Source organism: Lepidochelys olivacea, assembly GCF_965140295.1.
Source record: "Lepidochelys olivacea isolate rLepOli2 genome assembly, chromosome: 6".
NCBI classification, from domain to species: Eukaryota; Metazoa; Chordata; order Testudines; family Cheloniidae; genus Lepidochelys; species Lepidochelys olivacea.
Genome location: NC_140416.1, coordinates 69,485,681 through 69,509,622, shown reverse-complemented (window position 1 = coordinate 69,509,622; position 23,942 = coordinate 69,485,681). Strand labels below are relative to the sequence as shown.

Below are 23,942 nucleotides of genomic sequence, written 5' to 3'. Positions count from 1 at the left end.
CCTCGGCAGGCCTCAGCAGACAAGGACCTGTAGATAATGTAGGGAAGCAGTGACTGCACTTCCTGTCTCCAGCAGAAAACCTCCTTGTGAGTTCTTGGCAGACTGCCAGAAGCTGTGAAAAGCCGAGGAGAGAATATTGATCCCAGTCATTGTAACACAACATCAAACTTTATTCCAGTACAGGCCACTGTCCCTACGTACACATCCTCACTCTGTCTAAGGGCAGGTCTATGCTACCACTTTAGTTGATCTAACTTACATTGCTCAGGGGTGTGAAAAAAGACACCCCCCTGAGCGATATGAGTTACAGCGACCTAAGCGCTGTCCATACCCGTGCTATATCAGCGGAGATGCTCTCCTGCCAACAGAACTTCTGCCTCTCATGGAGGGGGAGTAATTATGCCGACGGGAGAGCGCTCTCCTGTCGGCATAGAGTGTCTTCACCAGACACGCTGCAGCGGCACAGCTGCATTGATGCAGCTGCGCCAATGTAGCGTTTCCAGTGTAGACCTGCCCTCGGTATTATCCTCATGATTCTCTGTACTACAGTCGTTCCTATAGATCCCAGCTGAGATCCTGGGCCTATTGTCCTGGGCACTGTACATATACATAGTAAAAGACACCCTGTCCTGAAGAGCTTGTAATCTAAATAGACAAGTGAAGTAGTGGGAGGGGAAACTGAGGCACTTGGAGGTGACTTACCCGAGGGGACGCAGCCAGTCAGTGGCAGGGTCAGAATTCGGACCCAGGTCTCCTGAGTCCCACTTCTCTGCCCCATTCACTGGGCCATGATATCTGTCCGTGGTGCCCATGTCAGTTTAATTAATCAGGGTTACTTACATCATGGATTTTTTTTTTTTTAAATTTAATACCATGTTAGCAAAACACACACACACACACAAAAGGGAGTAAATTACACAGTGAGGGCTGAGGGTATTTTTATCTTTGCTCTTTGGACCTAATCATCTTGGTGTTTAGACTGGCATTGTTTGCAATAGACTGTTGCAATAAGGCAAGAGTCCCCTTTATTTGCTCTAGGGAAAGAGCTGTTGATGGCTTTGGCAGACATGAACTCTGACCTCCTCCTGTTCCTCATCCATGTTCCATCTCTTCCCCTCCCCCTCTGCTGGCTGATGTTCCAGCAGACAGAAGTCACTGACGCAGAAATGTACATTTCCAGGAGTCAATAAGCCCCAAGCCACAGCACAATCAAAGCAACAGGGTCATAGGGTGATACTAAACAGTAAATCACACAGCACTGACTTGTGGCAAGCTACAGAGGGAAAGTATTGGCACCAGGTCATGTGCTGCACATCTGCAATGCAAATTAATTATCATCTATCCAGACACATATCAAATGATCAAAGCTCCACCTGCCAGGAATGACTAGGAATTTGCGGCAGGTCCTGAAATTCACAACACAGCAGGAGACGTCGGGATTCATTAGGAACTGCAGCAGCTCTAGGCCCCAAGGCAGTGGAAATGAGCGAAGTGCGGTAACAGCAAGTTGGAGCATTAATAGGTCAGCCAGTGAGGAGGGCTGCAAGGTGGCGACCTTGCAGAGGTTCTTGTCTGAGACCCAGCAAACCTCATTGCTCTAGTACGACTCTGAGCACCTTCTCTCTTCTGTCCCTTCCAGAGTCCAAAGGGAGATGGTGATGAGGAGGAGGAAGGAGGATCTCATGAGGCCCCAGTGTCAACATTCATCATGCTCTTTGCAATGAGAGCCTGAAACTTTCCAGCGCTGAACATTTCTGTGTCTCATCTACCACCACACCCTGAAATCAAATTCACAGCTAGGTGAACCAGGCACTGTACAAACATGTCAGAGCTGCCTCCGCCCCCTTCTCTCCCGCTCTCTCTTGCCTTCTCCTTTCTCTCTCAAGTTTCTCGGAGAGTCAACGGATTCCAGCGTGAGAATATTTCCACCTCACCACTGGTTCCGGAGCAGTGAGAAATCTGGGGTAAGCTTCAGATCGCAGGTCTGGGGACGGTCACTGGGTTTGCTTTTTGTATTTAAAACAACAACATTCTAATGGCTGCGGTTTCATGTGATTTGTTTCCTCTGTTTACAGAGGACTAGGTTTGTCAGTTTAAACTAACCTCTCAGTGGCTGTGCTTCTATGGGTTAACCCCTTCTCTTTGGAGCTGCATTTTCAATCTTAGCAGTGCCAGGAATGCATGTGCTGAGCTCTTGTGTGTTGGCAATACCACTTTAGGGCAATGTGAGAGGAGAGCAGTGGGGTTTGTGGAGCTTTTCCCTTCAGATCTGGTTCTGGAAGGGAAAGAAAACTGGGACCTGGGCTCCTTTGGGAAGGAATTTACTCCATCTTTACTCCTATAGCCCAGCAACACCGTCCACCAATCGGGTTTGCTGGATGGCAGTGGTAGTTTCCCTGCAGCCCTTTTTCTACTCAGAATTGTCCTCTACTGGCATTCTCACAGTGGGACAGTCAGTGAGATCTCCTTTCTTTCACCTCCCCATCCCCTTTAGACAAGCAAGAATGTGTGTCTCTTACGGGGACGTGGCATTTGGGACCTGTTAGTGTAAGCTGTCAACAACGTGGAGCATGGAAAGAAAATGCCTTGCTGGACTTGGCAGTTGGTGAGGAAGGTTAAAGTCACCCCTGATGATGCTTGGGAAAGCAGACAGCCCATGTCAGGAACATGCCTACTGGCTCTCTGTATGCAAGATGTAACAATATCTCCAGGGAGCCCCTTATATCTGCAGGGACCCTCACCATACCTATCAGAGATACTTATTGATTCACCAGCTAAAACCCCTCATGCCCATATCCCTGCATTTCTTCTTTGCTATGTCAGCTAAGACCCTTTCAGCACAGCTGCTGACATATTGTGTTGTATATCTGAAGTATCAGGAAACTGGCTAATTTCATACTATTTGAAAACCATTTGTCAGATTTACATTGGCAATGTACACACAATCTCTTTTAACCAAGTGATCTCTCTCACACACACACACTCATACACCTATGCACACACACATGGAGAAGGTAGGTCTGTGTGGCAATTGTCCAGTAATATTTACTGATCCATTTCTCCTCTTGTTTGCCAGGATATTAAGTGACTTAATGTACTGGAGGACCGAACAGTGAAGTAGTCTGAGAAGAAGAAGAGAAGCACATAGCTGGTAAGTGAGTACTCAAAGGTGGGGCTTGGGAATATGTACAAAATGAGGCATTTGCTGAAAAGATAAAAGGCCAATCCCCCTTTTGAAGCCCATCCTAAGACAATGCCCAGTGCAGCTGAATCCCTAAATTGCTGCTTGTGAAAGGGGTGCTGCTATACTGGCATTGTATAAATTCTCTCTCCCCGAAGCAGTCAAGTCATTAATCATGTGGTAAGACTGTGTATTGATGCTCACATTGTGCAGCATATTGATATGTATGAACAATGGCTTATAAATAAGCTATTAGTAAATAGGCTGGTCAACTAGTATAAAGACCTGTTTGTAATATTAGCAACTGGGCTTCAAAGCAGCCTGTAAGTGCCCCTCTGTGGTGTGCTGCCTGTGAACATTCATGTGAAAAACATTTTGTGTGTAAGAACATTCATGAGAGAGAATCTGGGGCCCAGTAGGTGAGAGTCAGTTAACTGAGAAACAAAATTTTGTTTTGTGACTAAACAAAATTCCTTACAGAGGAAAGTGTATGTACTTGGTAAAAGTTCAGCATCCTATCATGGAACAGAAACAACAGCATGCGAGCTGGGTGACCAGTCCCAAACGTCAAATAACGAATTCTCAGTATCCGTTCCTAACTGGATATTTGCTGTGAACAGTTTGTGAACAACCCACAGGTCAAACATGTTTGTCAAAACTATTTGATGTGTTCGTAAAAATCACAATCGGTTCAAAGACAATTCATGAGCAGCGAGAAAAGGCTAAATATGTCGAGTAAACTGTTTGAAACAATTAGACAGATTAGCTCTAATTGTAAGTAAAAATGCATTTAACTACATACATCCCATTCCCCTGGATCATACAATATTTTATTTTCAGACCTAGACTCCATGATTTTTGTTCCTGATAATCAAGGTTTATCTATCTTTGTAGAAGGATGGTATCTAAGGCCCCATGTCACCATAATGCTCCGTTGGTCTGGCTCAGACATAATGCCCTGGGAATCCAGTTAACACTCCTCTTCAGTCAGTGACAGAATCTCTGGTGGTTAACATAAGATGCTACCCTCCTCAGCCCCAGAGGTTAGGGGAGAGCACATTTATCATCACACCAATCTCAGACCCTGCCAGATCAGGATCTAAACCATGGGACCAATTTTCCACTCTATCACATCACTTTTGCTCCTGTGCATCTCTGTTGATATGAATGGGTTATACCAATGCTGTCAACATTTGTTAACCTTTATGCTGAAATGTTCCCAATTAATACTGAGTTGTTAAACATAAAGGTCCAAGAAAACCCAGCTTGGTTTTCAGATTCAAGCTTCTAGGTTCGTTTCAGAAAAACTGTTTAGTAGGATCACTAGGCAACACTTTGAATGATACAACCAAACTTTATTAAAAAATAGGGTGACCATATTTCCCTCTGCTGAATATGGGACACCTGGTAAAATTACTCGTATTCAAGTGAGTTCAACGGCCATCAATCAGAACTATGCAGTACAAATGTTAAAATTAACATGAAGTTGACTGAGCCCCCATTAAAAAGAAATACTGCATAGTTAAATTCTTTTTATTTACCTTCTTATCTTTAAGGCTTTAGGGTTCACATAGGGAGGGGTGACACACACACCTCCTCCCCCTCCATGGGGAGAGGTGACACACACACACACTCCCGTACACCTCTCTCACACGGGGGGGTCACCAACCCGAACTTCTCTGCCAGCGCTCTCTGCCCTCCATGCCTGGCTGGGCCCCTGGGATGGACCTGCCTCTCCTGGTACATGGCATTGCACCTTCCCAAGGCAACGTGGTGGGGGGGGGAATGAAGGCCCCCAAATTCTACCAGCGTTTACACCAGAATGTGGCCAGCAGCAGCCTTTTGGCACTGTTCAGGAGGGAAGGGATGGGAGCTGCTTCCAGCCGCAGGGGAGGAGGAGAGGAGGAAGGGATGACCTGGCTTGTGTCTTTGCAGAGCTCATCTCTTCTTCTCCGCTGTCCCCCTCCGGCTGGAAACAGCTTGTTCCTTCCTGCCCATACAGTGTCGAAAGGCAGCTAACACCTCCAGGCTGCTGCTGGCCACCGACATAACCCAGCTGCCTCCTGTTGCCACCACCTCCCCACTGGCTACAGGAAGGAAGGAAGGGGCAGGAAGGGGTTAAGCCCTAAGGCTGCATTGTGCACCAGGGCTCAGGGAACCTGGCTGCAGGAACTTCAGAAAATGGGCCAGAGAGGTGGCTCAGTAGGGAAGGGTGCCTAGGGGATGGAGCAGCCCTGCGCTCCCTTGGGCAGGACCCAGGGCAGGGGAAGGGGGGTGAAGAGGGGGGCTAAGCTCCTGCCCCAGGGCTGCCGTGGAGTCAGCAGGTTCGGGGTGTGAACAGGCTGGAAATCACTTCCCCCGCCCCACTCCAGAGCTTAGCTGAAGGGCGGAGAGGCTTCCCCGTACCAGCGCTGTGCGGGGCTTTGGCACATGCAAGGCTCGGCTCCTCCTGGCCAACATCCCAGGCCGGAGGGTCTTGGGCTTTCCCAGGGTGCCGGCCCAGCCAGAGGCAGTGGGGGAAGGAAGGAGCCTGCCAGCCAGGCTGCTGGTGAGCTGAGCGCTCTGACCAGAGGCTGGTTCCCTGCACAGCTCTGGGAGCGGGACACGCCCCGCCAGGGGGTTATGAAGGAACAGCGGGGCTGGGGTGTAGGGGCGAAGGAGCAAAGCAGGGAGAGGACAGCAAGAGGAGGAGCACGTAAAGGGCTGATGGGTGGGCTACAGAGGCAACACGTAATGGCTGCTGCCTGGCACCTGCCCATTCTCACCAGCCACCAGAGCTCGCAGTGTGCAGCCAGTGCTGGCCAGAAACAGGATGCAGGGCAGGGCCTGAGAGCTGGCTTGGGGTGGGGGCTGCACTGATGGACCAGCATGAGGAGTGGCCGACCCTGTGTGCTGCATCTTCACCCCGCCACCAGCCTTGCACACCCACCCCCATCGTCGGCCACTGGACACCCCCTCCACTCACTGCTGGCATAATGGTATCCTTTGGATGCCAACTGCAGCTCTCCCTTCCAATTTAGCAAAACTGCTCCTTTTATACTGTATTATAGTACTCATTAACGTTAAACTGTCCTTTACCATAATTCTATTGCTTCCACCTTCTTATTGGCTCTTTACACTGCACATTATTTAAATTGACATCTGCACCAATGTCCTTCGCATACTAGCAATATAGATAACATTTTAATAAACCATTCACAATTTTCATAAACATTTATTAAAAACGTTGCTTAAACCAGTTATAATCCAAACATAATGGTAACAAAGCCCTGGGTCACGTCCTTGCTCACTCTTACTTTCCCATAACACACTGTCTCCAACTTATCTTTGCCTTTTCTCACACTAGCAACTTCAATTTCCCCTACTCCTCTACACCGAGGGTTTGGACCCCCGTTAGCCTAACTTCTCCTTCGCTTCTTAATCCAAACTATCCTTTTGGTTACAGTGTAAACCAGGTGCACTGGAGGGGAGAATCGGGCCATATCCATTTAACGTAGCTCCTGCACGGTATCTAAAGGGCAAACTCGGGTTCCTGGGTGGCAGCAGGTTTGTGCTGCTACCTTGCTGAATTAACCCTTGAGCAGTATTGATATTACTTTTGTTTTTAGATTGATTGCCTTGGTCTTACATAAGAGTCAAACATTAACATAGTTGGATAAAATAAAAATCCAGGCTCCTGGTCCCTTCAAAACCCTTTATAAGAAATGTGTCTTCACCCTATATATGATGATGTTGTTGCCCTTACAAATCAGAGGCTCCTCCCATTCCCATCCCTTCTGTAGTCTAAGAGCTGGGTGACAAAATAACCGATACCTGAGAGGAGGTGTGGTCTGAATTGTGGCTGCAGGGTCATTTTAGTGTAGTGGGTACAGCAGGGGGCTGGGGATCAGTCAGGGTCTAGGTTCTAAGATCAGTTTATATGACTCACTGTATGGTTTGGGTAGGATTGCCAATTTTCTAGTCACACAAAAAAAATCCTAGACCCGCCCCTTCCCTAAGGCCCCCGTCCCCCACTCACTACATTCCCTCTCCCTCGGTGGCTCCCTCTCCTCCACCCTCACTCACTTTCGCTGGGCTAGGGCAGGGGTTGGGGTGCAGGAGCGGGGTGAGGACTCCAGCTGGGGGTGTGGGTTCTGGGGTGGGGCCAGAAATGAGGGGTTTGGGGTGCAGGAGGAGGCTCCAGGTTGGGGGGTGGAGCAGGGGGATTTGGAGTGCGGGAGGGGGCTGCAGTTTGAGGCAGGAGGTTGGGGCTTGGGGTTGGGGCGTGGGCTTACCTCCGGCGGCTCCCAGTCAGTGGTACAGTGCGGGGGCTAAGGCAGACTGCCTGCCTGTCCTGGCACCACACTGTGCGTGCTCCAGAAGCAGCCAGCAGGTCCGGGTCCTAGGCGGAGGGGAGTGGGCACGGGCAGGAGGCTCCACGCACTGCTCTCACCCGCAGGGATCACCACCACCCCAGCTCCCACTGGCCAATGAGAGTGCGGAGCCAGTGCTCAGGGGCGGAGGGGGGCCTGTGGACTCCCCCACCTAGGAGACAGACCTGCTGACTGCTTCTGGGGCGCAGTGCGGTTTCAGCCAGGACAGGTAGGGACTAACCTGCCTTAGCGCCGCAGCACCGCTGACCGGACTTTTAACTGTCTGGTCGGTGGTGCTGACCAGAGCCACCAGGGTCCCTTTTCTACGGGGCATGCCCGTCAAAAACCAGACACCTGGTCACCCTAGGTTTGGGGTAAGTCACTTTACAGCTCTGTGCCTCAGTTCTCCATCTGTAAAATGGGGATAATACAATTGACCAGTGTCACAGGCTGGTGGCAGGTTTAGTGTTTTCATAAAGCACTTTGAACTGCGTGACTGCAAAGCAATGTGTTATTACCTACATTATGACAAGTGGGGAATCAACTTGTCTTTATTATTGTTTGGAAGTCGTTAAAATTGTCTCCAAAACCTTGCTAGCCTAGCTATTGGTGTCATCATGATCAGGTGGCATGCTCCTGCCATCTCAGCACATTTCCACCACATTGCTAAGGCACGCATCCTGAGGCCTGAGTCTTCATTGCGTGGGCAGTTACATCTGGGCACAGTGAGTGTAAAATGCTACCATTTTGATTTGGTAGCACCCTTTGCACAGATGTAGATGACTTCGCAAGGTGCAGGACAAATGGAGAATCAGGGCTTGGGATCTTCCTGCCCTTATATAGTGAGTCCCAAGGAAGGGCAAGCTTAGCAAATGTCTCCACAGTGTCTTGAATTAATGAGCAGTCTGTTATGATGGCCAGTGGAGAGCATGTGAAAAAACATGATTTTTTAAAAATGAAAACAATCCATCTTCATTTTTGGATGTACCTCAGGGAATCTGCAGGTGGGCTGTGTGGTGCCTGGAGTGTCCACTGTGAATGGAATGGGACTGTGAATGTAGGGAAGTGTCCATCTGTGATTCAAGGCAAGTGAGAAAGGTGGCTGAAAGGTGCCCCCCTCTCAGCAGAGCTAATTGAGAGTGAGTCCTGTGGATTGATCTCTGAGGCTGGGAAAAGCAGTGCTGGTGTTACATTGGTATTTGCTAACCCTAATCCTCCAGTCGATCTAATAAGAGGAACAGAAAGGCTACGTCTACACAGGGATAAAAAACCTGTGGCCGGCCTGGGTCAGCTGACTGGGCTCGCGGTGCTCGGGCTTAGGGGCTAAAAAGTCACTGTGTAGATGCAAGGGTTGAGAGTCCCAGAACTCAGCTCCAGCCTGAGCCTGAACGTCTACATCTACATCGTGATGTTTAGCCCTGCAGCGAGAGCCTGAGCTCAAAGGTCTCCATAGTGATTTGTAGCCTTGCAGCCCAAGCTCTTCCAGCCCGAGTCAGCTGACCTGCGCCAATGCAGGTCTTCTATCCCTGTGTAGGTGTACCCAGTGAGGCTACTCTTCTAGATCTTGCAGCTAAAGTACTGGGCTGTGACTCAGGAGATCAAAGTTCAGTCTCTGGCTGTGCTACAGGCTTCCTGTGTGAACTTGAATAAGTCATTTAATCTCTGTCTCATCTGTACCTGAAGATGATAGTAGTTCCCCTCCTCCCAACTTTTGTCAGTCAAATACAGCCTTATTATTTCATAAAGAAAGAAGCTGGCTAACGTTTGGGTTGTGATAGTATTAGATTTGCACAGTACAAAAGCTCCTTCCTTTCAAAGAGCTTTTATGTCATCAGATGTAAATTTGGCCCAGTATGTCTAAAAACCACAGAGGAGCATGACAATAAATACTGTTCACAATAAGCTCAGGAAAGACATATTTATTAGGTGGCCTATTTTGCTCTTAATAGATGAGACAAGAAAAGAAAAAAACCAACAATTTAGTTTCATGGTCCTTCCCATCCTTTTGGTAAAAGCCATGTATCAAATGTTGGGAGTTTGCATTTCCTTTCTCATCTGTCACAAAATAAACCCAGCAACATAACAGATAAATCTCTCCTAATCTTATTTCTAACAGAATATTAATCTGTACGCCTGGGTATGTGTTCACACAGGATTTAGAGCATTACATCAGTCTGCAGTGCTGTTAGGTTGCATGGTGCACCCATCTTGCCAGACATACAGCTTTATTATCAGAAAAAAATGTAGGACTTGAAACACTGAAAGTTATAGTGCAGCAGCAAACGTAATCTCTTCCTTTAGGGAAGCAAAGCACCTAAACCAACATTTCCAAAGCCCAGGGCCTCAGATCAAGGTGCAGAGAGGGATCACGGCAGGACACCGCACTCTGAGATCCCATTTCAAATATAGAATCATAGAGATGTAGGGTGGGAAGTGACATCGAGAGGCTGTCTGGCCTCCTGCCATTAGCCCCCACCTTTTTTCCCCTCCACCCACTCTTTACTGGTTGTTAGCCCTGGCTGTATAAAGTTTCATTTAGATTTGAAAACTCTTAGGGAAGGAAACTGACAGTTTTGTTTGTCTGCAAAGTGCTATGAACGTCTATGACATGGAGTAAATAATGATCATGTCAGGTCAGTAAACATTAGGATTCTATAGGGCTTGGAATGCAATAAAATACTTTGTGTGTATTATACATACCCAAACACATGGGTAATTATCTTGTTAGCATACACCATACTTGAAATGTATTACACTGTTGTGACTTGCATCTCAGTGAGTTTTAATGGGGTTTTCCTTTTGTTTGGGGGGTTCTCTGGGATCCCTCCCTGTGCTCTCTGACTCCAACTTCAACTCCCCCCTCCCGCCCATCACAGTGACTCTGCCTGCAGCCTGGCTGGACTGGATGAACTCCCGCAGCCCCTCTTTGTAGTCCTTCAACACTTTTCAGAGCAACAACTGAGGAGTCTCTTGGGGACACTGGATTGATACTTTTCCCCATCCAGTATCTAAGAGTTCTGTGTTCTTGGTCCAGGGAGGGCATGACCCACCAAGCTTGGTAGCAGAATGGTGATGCCCATAGGGTAGAACTTCTCAGCAAAACGGTGTTTCAGTTGCTGTAAGAAATTGTTCTAAATAAAAAATAATCAAGTAAGCATCAGACACCCTGCTACCTATTTCTCTCATTCACGTTGAGAGATTGAGAGAGAGCGAGCAAGTGTGTGTGTATACACGTACGCACACACACAATGACAGTCATAGTTTATATACCTGCCCTATGCACCAGTGAAACTATAATTATATCAGGGAAGCTGATGAAATAACAAAGCACAAGAGCAAATTTGCTTTAGTATCTGAAATACTGTGTGATAACAAGGAACAATTCCTGCTACCATTTACTTCCTTCTTTCTTCTGACCAGCTGATCATTTTCTATGCCCCTCTGTTTCTCTGTTGTCTCCCAATCCCTCCTTCCAACTCTGATTTCCTTTCCTTCTTCCAACCTAATTCCCCCTTCCTCTCATCCGAGCCTAACCCTTCTCTCTGCTTGCCCCTCCTTTCCAGCTGATCCCTCCCACTGCTCTGAATCTGCCGTCTGTGATTTTTTTCTCCTGCTCGCTAGCAGATGTGACAGCTTTTGGAACTATATTATCTGTGAAAAGCTATATCTGGAGTTAAAAAATCTGACGTGGTTTCCTAGGCAGCAGAAATGGATCACTGAGAGAATTTAAATCTCCAGCTGCTTTTGTCTCAGGGTAGTGACTTTTATTATTTATGTTTATGACATTTCTACCAGTAGGACTATCAGGAGTGAATGAAAAGACTAGAGTCTAGTAGATTACTATGGTGTCAGTGTCCTAGGATATGTATGGCAGATTAAGGGGATGTTGTCTAATAGTTTAAGGCTAAAGTATAGGTTTTGTGTTTATTTACAAAATCTAAGTCTTATATGATAAAAATATTCTTATTAATTTGTTTTTGGATAACAAAGGGCATGTTTTAGTTTTTCTTATTTAAACATTCTCCTGATGGAAACTCAAATATTCTAGCCAATACAGAAGAACAAGTGTAACTGACCACTCTCATTTCACTGCCCAAGCTGAGTAAAATGGAAAACCTAAAGGATTATTAAAGATGATGGGAATTTAGATACCTATTTTTAATATGATTTTTTTATCCTGACCGTGTTCATTTAAACTACAACCACCTGTCCAATATCAGACTGTATTTATAATCAAAGCAATCAATGTAAAGCAAATGTAATTGGAAACCCAGAGGTACACGTAGGTTTCCAGGGTTGGATGCATTTTATCATTATGATACTCTTACTACTAGCCAAAAAGACACAAAGGCCAATTTTCAGACAGCTGCTGTAAATGTGACCATGAACTTAATGGATACATATTTCTGCATATGTGAACCATACTTTTGTCTATACCAATGCAGTAAGTTCTTTCAAAAGGGTGATTTGCAGGCACAATTATCTAATGTGAATGCACCAATGTTTTGTTTATGTACATGCAAAGTGATATGCTGGGGTAGATCTACTTTTGAAACCTGGTTGAAAATTTGGCCCCAAATGGAAAAGTGAACATTTTAATTCAGTAATTCACACATAAAATCCAATCATACTGAATCATAAAGGAATGCAACTAGTTATTATTTATGGATTTATTTTTACAGCACCACAAAGTGTGCTAGGGGCTTTACAAACAAATAGAAAGCCATTGTCCTTGCCCTGTAGATCTTACAGTATAATTCACGATCTACCAAATTCACCGCCCATTTTGGTCAATTTCACAGTCATAAGGATTTAAAAAATAGTAAATTTCATGATTTCAGCTATTTAAATCTGAAATTTCATGATATAATTGTTGGGATCCTGACCCAAAAAGGAATAATGTGTGTGTGGGGGGGTGGGGGGGTTTGCAAGGTTATTGTAGGGGGGGTTGCACTACTGCTACCCTTACTTCTGCACTGCTGCTGACGGCAGCGCTGCCTTCAGAGCTGGGTGCCTGCTGAACGGCTGCCACTCTCCGGCCACCCAGTTCTGAAGGCAGTGGAGAAGTAAGGGTGGCAATATTGAAACCCCCCTAAATAACCTTGTGACCCCCCCTGCAACTCCCTTTTGGGTCAGGACCCCCAATTTGAGAAACACTGGTCTCCCCTGTGAAATCTGTATAGTACAGGGTAAAAGCACACACAAGATCAGATTTCAAGGTCCGTGACACGTTTTTCAGCTGTGAATTTGGTAGAGTCCAAAGTATAATTATGTATGGGATGCAATGAGGGAGGCTACAAAGAGTAGGGAGGGGGTAGATGAGGAAGAACAAGGGTTAAAACAATACGATCACTTGGTTACTCAGTTTAGGAATGTATGTTTCCTTCCTCATGGCTCAGTGAAGAGGTTTTATTTAATAATTATTGACACACTTCTTGTCCCAGCAGAGAGTTGAGATTTAGAGCACTTTATCCAGTCCTTCCCACTTCCTGATTTATGTCAAATGCTGTGGAGCCTCTCTAGTAGCCCCACCTGTCCTCTGAACAGTGCCAAAAAGAGTAGCTAGCAGGTCACTTCCCTTTTCCAGGAAATCTTCTGTAGTTCTTCTCCTTCAAGAATTGTCTCCAGAATTATTTCTCATTATTTATTATCTGAATTGCAGTAGTATTTAGGAGCCCCAGTCATGGACCAGGACCCCACTGTGCTGGGCTCTATACAGATACAGAACAAAGACCATCACTGCCCCAGTGAGCTCACCATTAGAGCATATGTGCCCTGGGTGCCATTGGAATTACCTCCAAAGCAAAGAGGGTTCTGGCAGCGCACCCTCTCAGGTGCAGAAGTGTGGTCTCACAGTGCTTCTCTAAATGGGCTTTTATTTGGCTGGCTTTTCTCTACATTGCTTCTCTGTTTTTCAGATGGAATAATAAGTCTGGGGTCTCTTGTGAGCATTTTGATGCAGCACAGTAATGCTGTGTTTGCATTTGAAAAGTCCGTATAAATGCCCTGCTGTGATATACAGTGTAAGGCCCCGATCCTGCAAATGCTTAATGCACATGATTAACTTTACTACCGTAAGTTGATTGATTCCATCCCCTCCCTACTGTTTCAAGGGAACTGTGCATGGTAGTAAAGTTAAGCATGTGCATACGTTTTTGCAGGCTCCAGGCCCTAAGTACAGGAAATACAGCAGTATGTTAAATAATCACTTTTTAACCACTGTACACTGCTTTAAACTGTAGCTCTAAATGTAACAATGTGAATTATGTACAGCATTATACCATTAAGAGAGCATGATATTGAAGTGTATAGCATGTAAGGAAAATATCACCAGAAATGTTTGTGTCTCTACTGTGAAACAAATTATTTTCTCTATATTCACTGTTGTCTTTGACCCATGAAATACTTTTCCCTCAAAATAATCTAAAGCTGAGGTACTGGGAAGGGAGAAAGATCTTTCTGAAGTATAAGAGCTTGGTGGGGGTGCAAAATCTGCTGTTGGATAGAGGGAAAGATCAGGAAGTGTCTATGTACACCAGTGGTTCTGTACAGATAATACAATAGTGCATCCAGCACTAATGTAATATTAAGGTTGGGAAATTGAACCGCAAATTTAGGAAAATCCAGAATCTCTACTTTCTCCCACAATGTTAATAATAATATTTATTTATTTATTGTAATTCAGTAGCATCTAGGTGCCCGAGTCACGTGCTAGGCACTATACAAACACATAAGTAAAAGATGGTAACTGCCCATCCTATGTATTTCCTGTATGTATTATCAACAAACAATAATATGTTAAGGTTTAAATTGAACAAGAGAAAGAGATAAAGAAAATTCTATGTATGCAACATAATCAACTTCTGGGAATAACTTTAATTTGCAGGACTGACGTCCTTTTGAGTGCTTGATTTTTCCACCTTAACATAGTATTAGCACTATTTTTTCCTTTTAATTTAGAAAAATGAAGAGCTAATAAAATAACTACATCTGGAGTTCTTTGGCCTAGGAAACTGTAATTGTGTGTCGGTTTCTAGAACCCAGCATCAGAATGCAGTGTTCCTTTGCTGAGGCACCCTAACTTCAGGCGTTAATACCTTGAATAAAGGAACAGAGTAATTACTTCTGACTCATGGTTGTTCGCTCTAAATGGGATACAAGAGTGATCGGGGTGTCTTTCTGAGGGGAAAAAGGCAGAGGACCAGGACAGAGGAAGTCCTGCAAGGAAACCCTAGGGACAGTGAAGCTTGGGGAGAAAGTTTAGGCTCAAGTTTGTGTTTTGGTGAGTAACCCTCAGGAACTTTGTTGAGGAACCCGTCAGGAATTTCACCCATTTATTATTTGTTCATGACAGAGTCTACTGTGTGCAAGGCCTTTTTAGACATTCAGGAAGTGACGGTCCCTGCCCCCAAAGAACTCACAATTTAAGGACAGATAGCCAAGTAGACAGAGGTTACAGGAAGGGGCACAAAAAACAGGGATTTTCTTCAGTGGAGATTATAAATTGCTTAAACTAGGGCTGCTCAGCTTATGCTACAGAGCTTTAGCACTGAGCCTCTGCTGAAGCATTTTACCTAGACTGAGCTATCTAAAATGCGAGGCCTCTGCTGAAGGCTCCCTGGCTGTTTCTCTCCTCATGACCTTTCACAAGCTGCATTTCTAATATTATCATTCTAACAGTGGCATTCTTGACAGTTTGTAACTTTCTTGAACTGGAGATACTTGATTTATGGAATTTACAGGCTCAAGCAGCTTTAGGAGGACTGTAAAGTGTCCCTGCTAAACATGCCCTTAAAGCCCCAAATAGAAAACACTCTAGGTCGGATACATGAAATTGCTGACTTTAAACATTTGTAACTTTGAAACCAAAGAACCAATTTTCCACTAATTTTTTCCAGACTTGATAAAATCTCCTCAGCAAGTTTGACCTTGCTAGCTATTTGTATTGAGGTGGTCAGGAGCTGCAAGTTTGGGATTCAGCTTTTGAACACCTCAAAGTTCAAAAGTATTGGACTTGTGGCTTTATTCTCAGCCTATTATAAAAATAGGGGCCATTCACAAAAATCAAATCCAGCTCTGGATTTAATACCCTACCTCCCCACATCCAGAAAAAGTCCCTTTAAAAGTACAGATAGGCCGGAACCAAAAGCTCAGTTTTCTCTCAACTTTTAAAGTTACCTGCCGATAAAAATTTGGCTCAACTTACATTGCTTAAATTAAAAAAAACAAAAAAAAAACCTCTTTGCTCTTCTCTGCTCTCGGGAGAGTAGGAGCAATAACTCGCTGCCGATGCAGCTCCTCTGGTGATGGCAGTGGAGGCAGCTATAGATGGGGCTCAGGCTCTTTTTCTCTGTTATCTAACCTCATTCTGAGTAGATTGAAATGCAAAGTCATAAAAACGGCTATCTACATTCTCCCCCATTACTCCCAACAGGGTAGCTACATCAGTAGTGATTTATGGATCCTAGTGTAAGCTCAGCTATTTAGGCTAAAAGACCAAGGCTGGAAAACCTCAGGTGAATAGGAATTTGTACGAGCAATGGAAAAAGAAGGGTTAGACTGGAAATTCGAATGCAGCTATAACTGTAGGTTTGGTTGCCAAGCCTCCGGGATTGTCCTGGAGTTTCCAGGAATTAAAGATTATATCGTGTGATGAAACCTCCAGGAATATGTCCAACCACAATTAGCGACCCTAACTGGAGCCGTACAATAACTACTGTGAAGACCATATAAATGACTAGATCTAATGCATTTGATCTCTCTGATTCAGGCATCATGTTCCGCAAAAAGAAGAAGAAACGACCGGAGATCTCTGCTCCGCAGAACTTCCAGCATCGGGTCCACACCTCGTTCGATCCAAAAGAGGGTAAATTCATTGGCCTGCCCCCTCAATGGCAGAACATTCTCGACACCCTGAAACGCCCAAAGCCAGTCGTAGACCCTTCAAGAATCACCAGGATGCAGCTTCAACCTATGAAGGTGAAAGAGGAAAGTTAATCCTTCCCATTCTCTCAAATGCAGTGCAGCCCAAGTGAAGCAATGCCTCCTATGTTCTTCAGAATAAAAATGTCCTATTAATGTTACAGGGTGATCTGTAAGGAGACCAGGGAAGGTCAAGGTATAGGTTTTGATCAAGTTTTATCTTCTGTGAAGGCAGAGTAAAACCTCTCTTGTTTTAAAGAAAAAACAGGGTCAGCAGTAGAACCTCAGCGATAACTAAAACAACTACACTACTGCAGTTAAACTAACCCAGGGGTTCTCAGATTGGGGGTCATGAGGATATTATGTGGCGGTCACAGGCTGTCAGCCCCGCGCATGGCAGGTCTCTGGCCCCAAAGGAAGGGTGACAAAATAGAAGTTCGCCCAGAGTGCCATTTTCCCTAAGGCCATTCCTTGGACTGAGACAACATTAGAGGGCTTGATTGTTCAGCAGCTGAAGAGCTACATTGAACTGCAGATCCATCAGAACACTGAGACTGGCAAACATAAACATGTAATTTATAATTTAACAGTCAGACACACAGGCTGGAATGGCACTGGGGGAGGCTTGCAGGGGCTATAGGTACCCCAAAATTTGCCTTCGCTCCCCCTCCCAGTACAAAGGGCAAACATTACAGAGACAAAAGGGTGGTATGGTATAGCATTGCCACCCTTACTTCTGCAGTTCTGCACTGCTGGTGGTGGCAGCACTGTCTCCAGACCTGGGCGCCCAGCCAGCAGCCCCGGCTCTCTGGCCACCGAGCTCTGAAAGCAGCACCTGCCGCCAGCAGCAGCACAGAGGTAAGGGTGGCAATGGGGCGCTAAGTCTGCTGTGAACAGTGATATTGACAAAGTTTCTTCGCCCCCTCTCCCAGTATTAATCAGTAACTATTTAAAAAAATCTTTTCTGTTTATAACAATAATTTGATAAATGTGTTTTAGTCTTAATTTAAAAGCGGTGAGAAAAAGTAAATTCATTTATAACAATAGGGTTATAAATTTAGCATTTAAATATAAAAAATGTGGTTTTTAATATAATTATAAGTGGGGTCACACTCAGGGGCTTGCTGTGTGAAAAGTGTCGCCAATACAAAAAGTTTGAGAACCACTGAACCAGTCATTCAACTACCCTTCCGTAAGAAATGGACCTTGGAGAGCTCCCAGCATATCCATAGGGCATATGATCCTAGGTTTGGCCTAACAAATTAGTGAACCACCTGTGCATCTGAAAGGGATGAAAGAGCAAGTCCCATATCTTACTGCCCCATTTGCAAGCCTGAGTGATGAGTTTGTACTGTCCTCCCTGTGCTTCAGTCAGGAGGAGGAGGTGAGGTTACATTGACCACAGCTTAAGCTAGTGGATCATTTAGAAACCATTACTATTACCCAAGTTTGCATTGCTGAGGTAAACTATAAACACAGACTGCTGAGGTTTAGGAGTGAACTAAAATGGTAATTTAGGCTTATTCACCCTACTGAATAGACTCCTGGAGCCGGGTTCCTGACCTTTTTTTTTTTTTTGGCGTGGAGGTGCGGCTTTTCCTTTTCCTTACTTTTGTGTAAAGGTGGTGGAACCAGTTTGCAGTCAATGTCCCAATCCAAGTGGTGATTGACAGAGCAGTTCAAACTGAAGGCAGAACAAGAGATGCATGTACACGCGAGAAGATGTATTACCACAGCAGGGAGTGGAGAGATGAATTTGCCTGCGTCTGAGCTATTGGACACACAATTAAATGAGTCTGAGTGGCCTCAACTCGCCTGTAATTGATAGGATCTTTCTCTCCTGTATTTCCTTCCTTAACTCGCAGCGAGCCTGTTTCTCAGCTGGTGCAAGTCAGTGTTGCTCCATTGGAGCGGTGTCAGTTTACACCAGCTGAAGATCTGGCCCAGTGTAATTAATTCAGCATGGTTGGAGGAACCCAAGTTGAGATAACAAACAGGAGATTACCTCTCACTCCATGGGAAGATTTCCTCATACAGACTGAGATTCACACAAGGGGTAGGAGTGATATTATACTGTGTCTTCTTGTGGAGAATAGATGGTTTGAGTTCCTAGCACTTAAGCTTTTTACTTCCAAAATAAACAAGTTGGCTAGGCTGCTGTATTGAGCGTATAGGGCGTGCCACTCATACAGTATGGGTGGTTGTTTGGATGGATGCCTTATCCTTCTTCATTTGCCTACAAGGCAGTTATGAACTGCTGCAATCCTTTTATTTCCAGTAGTGTGTTCACCATTTATAATTGCAGTGGCTTGGCAGAACAGAGGAGGGACCCAGAGATAGAACAGCATGGGTTTTACAGGTCAGGATTAAGTAACATTGGCAAAAATTGTGAGGAACCAGAATTAGAAGCAGACTAAGAAAGGCAGGATTTTGAATGTGCATTCACAGGCGCCAGCTTCCAATTTTTCCCGGGGGCGCTCAACCCCTGCTCAGCCCCAGGCCCCACGCTCACTCCACCCAAACCCCCACCCCACCCCACCCCACCTCTTCCCACTCTGCTCCACCCCCCAGCCCTTCCCCCAAAGCCCCATCCCCGCCCCGCCTCTTCCCGCCCCTGCTCCGCCTCTTCCCTGTCCCCTCCCCTGAATGCGCACCATCCCCACTCCTTTACCTCTCTTCCAGCACCTCCTGCATGCTGCAGAACAGCTGATCTGCAGTGGGCGGGAGGCACTGGGAAGTAGGGAGAAGAGCTAATCGGCGGGGCCGCTGGCAGGCAGGAGGTGCTGGGCAGGGGGGCAGCTTGGCTGCTGGTGGGTGCTAAGCTATGTGTGCACTGACAGACCTGTACGAGAAGAGGAGGACCTTGTACTGGAACAGAAAAAAGATTTGTAGGTAGAGATTAAAATGCACTGAGATTTGTTGAGACTCAGTTTTGGAAGTAGTGCCCCAATAAATAAAGAGGAAACTTTTGTCCAGTGCATTCAAAATCAAAGTTCTTAACACCCAACTCTCAGGACTAATTGCTAGTTCAATGCAAAATTTTAAAAGTGTGTGTGTGTTCATAGCTTCTTTGGCTGAAGTTCACAAGTGAGGTGTGGTTACAGAATGAAGTGGAGCCCAGAATAGCAGCAGGAATAGAAAATTCAGGACTGAAGTAGGTGCCCACTCCTGGAACTAGTAGGAGTGTGGCAAGTCAGGATTGAGATGCATTAGAAAAGCAGTGTGAGGAACACAGTGCCTCCCTGCTCTGTTATTTTAGCTAGTGCCACTCTTTATCACAGCAATATATAGTTCATCAAACTTTAAGAAAGTAAAAACAAAGGAGAAGCCAACCATTCCCCCCTACCCTGAACTTCAGTGACAAGCCAGACACAAAGTTCAACCCCTGCCCTTCACGTCCTGAGCCTCAGGGGTTAAAGCTCTAACTTTGCCTTTTGTTTGTGTGTTTGACAGACTGTTGTGAGGGGCAGCAGCATCGAAGTGGAGGGATATATCTCTGGGATACTGAATGATATTCAGAAGCTTTCTGTCATCAGTTCCAACACTCTAAGGGGAAAGAGCCCGACCAGCAGGAGGAGAGCCCAGTCACTTGGACTTTTGGGAGAAGACAGGTTCCCAGACATGTATCTTCAGAGCCCCGAGGTCAACTGGGAAGACAAATATGGAAACTATCTCAACTGCAATGGTGGAAGCAAAGCAGCCCGAAGGCAGACTATGTGGCCAGATTATAAACCCAGGACAAATGGGCAATCTCATCCCAATGGTATGGTAATGAAAGCAAAGTCCCTTGGGCCTTCAGAATTCCAAGGTGAGGGTGGGCGCTGCATCCAGCTCACTTCAGTTTTGCAGCACCAACAGCGCACCTATGTTCTGGCTGGGAAGAGTGACAAGGCAGAAAGAAGCAGCTCAGAATGCTGGCCCCAGCCTTGCCTGGTGGCACAAGTGAATCCCAGGCCTTCTGGGGCGGGAAGCCCTTGCCCCAAATCGAGGGAAAACAGCTTGAAACGGAGGCTGTTACGAAGTGTGTTGCCCTCATCTGGCGACTCAAATAAGTCAGGTCCCACCCTGCAGATAAAGGTACATTTATTTACTGCTTAAACCTAAATACACTGATGACTTTTTATCGTGCTGCAGTTTACTTTCACATTCAAACAATTCTGAAGAAAAACAACATCCCTCCCGTTAGGTTAATGATGGAGTCAAAGAAGTCCTGGCCAAAAATACAGAACCAAAGTGGAAGGAGAGCTTAGTCTATGCAAAGACAGATGATGATGTTCCTCACAAAATAGGCTGCTGAGCATCACTCAAAGTGACAGCCAGGTATAAAGTGCATTTGCTCAGTATAGCTCAGTTTGATGGGGCATAACTTATACTGGCAAAAGCACTCTCCTGGGAGCTGTATCTACAAGGAGGACTGGCTGGGATAGCTGTGTTGGTATATCTATACTGGCAAACCTTTTCTCAGGGCTTGTCTAATTGAACAGTTAGTGTGCAGGAAGCTGGGGTGTAAATCAACCTTGCACTAGTGTGCCCACCAGTGTCCGAGTGGACCCTGCTACCACATACTGGAAGTTCTCTAGTGTGCTTTAATTTACTCCATTTTGAAATGGGAGTAGATCAAAGCACACTAGGGAACTTTTAGCACATGGCAGTAGGGGCCACTTGTGCACAGCAGACTAATGCAAGGTAGATTTACACCCCAGCTTTTTCACACACGGTTGATATAGACAAACCATAAACGTAGACTAGGCCTACAGATGCACACTGACCCTTTCCGGCAAGAGAATTGGGCAGGGCTGGGGCTCACATCAGGTTCATATCTTTTGTTCCTGAAGTTCAGGTTTCAGGGTGTCAGCCAGCCACCACAAGGGGTCAGGAAGGGATTCCCCCGCAGTGTATTCTGGGTGGTTTTTTTAATCTCCTTCCTCTGAAGAATCAGTGATGGCCATGGCTGGAGATGGGACACTGGATGTGGTGGGCCAGGGTTCTGAGGTGGCACCAAACATTCTCTCAGGTGCTTGGCTGGTTGGTGTCCCTTCCTCAGATTCCAACTGATGGCTATATGTGGGGTCCGGAAGGAATTTTCCCTGGTGTCAAATTGGCAGTGAGCTTGGGGGGTTTTCACCTTCCTCTGGAGGGTGTGGGTCACTTACCAGGATTATATGGTATATGTCATTTAATCATCTCCCTGCCATTACAGGGGCCTTAGGCACTGGTGTACCTTGGTCCCTCCAGTTCTCTGCCTGTGGCACATAATAGTCTAGTCACCTGTGGGTCTCTCTTACTTTGGTCTCATTTCCATTGCTGGGTTTAGTGTGTGGGTGCTGGATAGTGTTGGTGCCCTTTGATAGACAGGAGGTCAGACTGGAAGATTTAGTGGTGTCTTCTGACTTTAAACTCTGACTTTAATCTATTTAATCTATTTAATCACTACTGTTGATGGGGATGGGATGATTTACAACTATTCCATTCCCTGGAAGCCTCTTTGTTTTGAGTGTATGACTAGAATAAAAAGCAACTGGTGCGATGGCTCAAGGCACTGATAATGGATATAGAATAGAAAACCTCTGGATCGCTGTTGTCAATTCAACTGAGGTCATTACCATCTAATAACTGTTTGGTGCCTTCTGTAAGATGGGTTGGTTCCCTGCAGGTCAGTTCTGAGTTATTGCTATGTTCCTTTATTCTGAGGAAGGTGACAAAGGCAGATGGGGACTGGAATCTCTGACCCAGCAGAACTGATTTGCTATAACATGCTGGACGGTGGTGCCCTTCAATCAAATGAGAACAATCACAGGAATGTTCTTCCATTTTCTTAAAGAATGGACACTTAATTTTCAAATACAGCTCTGTGTCTCTTGCTTTCTCTGTCCCTCACTCTGTCTCTTTACAGAACTCACTCTCTCTCTGGGCCTGTTTTCTTTCTCATTTTGTGCACAAATCTATCTGCCTGTCTGTGAGTGGCACTGAAAGAAAAACAGATCCTCACCTGGCGTAAGTCAACCTAGCTCCACTGAAGTAAATAGAACTATGCTGATTTACATCAGCTGAAGATCTGGCTCTAAGCCACTGTAAGGAATGATCATCTCTGCCCGCCCCTGTAGAAGGAAAAAGGACCTGTCTGAGATACCTTGCTCTATATTCTCACAGAAGTGTAAGTGTGTGTGGAAGTGGGGAAAAATAACATGTACATCTAGGGAAAAGAGTAACTGTGGACAGATTGACATGGGAATACAGCTGGATAAAAATGGGAATGGGTATGCCTAGACAGACAGACAGGGAACAAAATGTAAGGATGGAACAGTGTGGGCTTGTGAGCCTCCAGATAGATGGACCCAGGGAACACCCACAGTTACCAACCTAGGAATGTGTGTATACATGAGGTGATAGAAGGCTGGAGCAGGAAATGTATGTGCATGTGGTTAGACAGACATGTATGAGCCTATGTGCATATAAAGGTCTTTTGTGTGCTTTAGGTTATAAAAAAACCCCACCCCTATTCTTGTGTAATAAAACAAAAGAGTTCAGAAATAAATACCTTCCTGTCAGGAGCATGTCTGTGCTGGAATGCAGGGGTAGAGCTGCTATGGGAGCAGGAAGTCATTGCTAACAGGCAGTTACTTCTGTGTGTATTTGTGCTCTCTGTGTGCCAGTGACTTCACAGCCATGGTTGCACACATGGGTGTCTGTATATGAGTGCCTGAAAATGAGTGAGCGAATGGAGAGGTTACACTTCTGTAGTTTTTATTATCAACAGAAATCCTTAATAAAAATTCAGGCTTATATAGTTAAGGTCTAGTTTAGTCTCTCTCTGAGTGTCTTAAGAAGATTTCTAAAAGTGAAGAATTCTCTCTATAGCGGTAACTATTATCTGCCTTTCCCTCTACGCCTGCACTATCAGCTTTCAACTCTCCATCTAAATAATGACAGATAAAGGTTTGTTGCCACTGAATATTTGTTTACCTATAAATTATAAATGATTGATTTGCTATTGATGGGCAATGGAAAGTGTTTTGATTAAGCACTTTCCGGTGAAGCTGATACTGTGAAGTATAGCTGGAACAGGCTCTCTCATTTTGCAGCTGACCACACTTTATGTTGAATTTCAATTAGTCAACATCGCCTGGGCGACCGCTGATGCTTAGACATCTTAAATCCTATAGAATTTATCCTTTCTGGAGATCTATCCATTTTATTAGTGTGAGTGAGAGTGTGTGTATTCTTAAGCCATATCACTGCAAGCTGTGATCTTATTAGCTCTCATAACCTGAATAGGGTTGTGCCTGTTTAGTACTTGAGTGGGAGGTCTCCAGAGAGAGCCCTGAGTACTGCAGCAAAGAGTGTTGGTAATTCAGATTCCTTTTGAATCAGACCTGAGCCAGTGGCATAGTAAGGTGTCACATGACTCTGTGCTGCTGGGGGTCTGACCTTTCCAATAAGACACTGCCCATTTACACTATTAAAAATCCCATGGCACTTTTCCCAAA

General features: G+C 45.5%; 1 protein-coding gene across 2 annotated transcripts in view; it reads left to right on the top strand.

Annotated features, from left to right (window-relative positions):
• The first annotated feature begins 852 nt into the window (after positions 1 to 852).
• Positions 853 to 23,942, top strand: part of LOC311522830 (serine/threonine-protein kinase PAK 6-like) — a 34,214-nt gene continuing 11,124 nt past the window's right edge. The window contains exons 1-4 of one of the 2 annotated variants that reach the window (XM_084632351.1): positions 853 to 1,964; positions 3,077 to 3,151; positions 16,304 to 16,512; positions 19,909 to 20,532. In XM_084632351.1, coding sequence (XP_084488477.1) covers positions 16,309 to 16,512; positions 19,909 to 20,532 — 828 coding nt within the window. In that variant the 5' untranslated portion in view covers positions 853 to 1,964; positions 3,077 to 3,151; positions 16,304 to 16,308. Of the gene's footprint in view, positions 1,965 to 2,426; positions 2,606 to 3,076; positions 3,152 to 16,303; positions 16,513 to 19,908; positions 20,533 to 23,942 lie in introns of those variants that run through there. The other variant, XM_084632352.1, reaches the window with a different exon arrangement.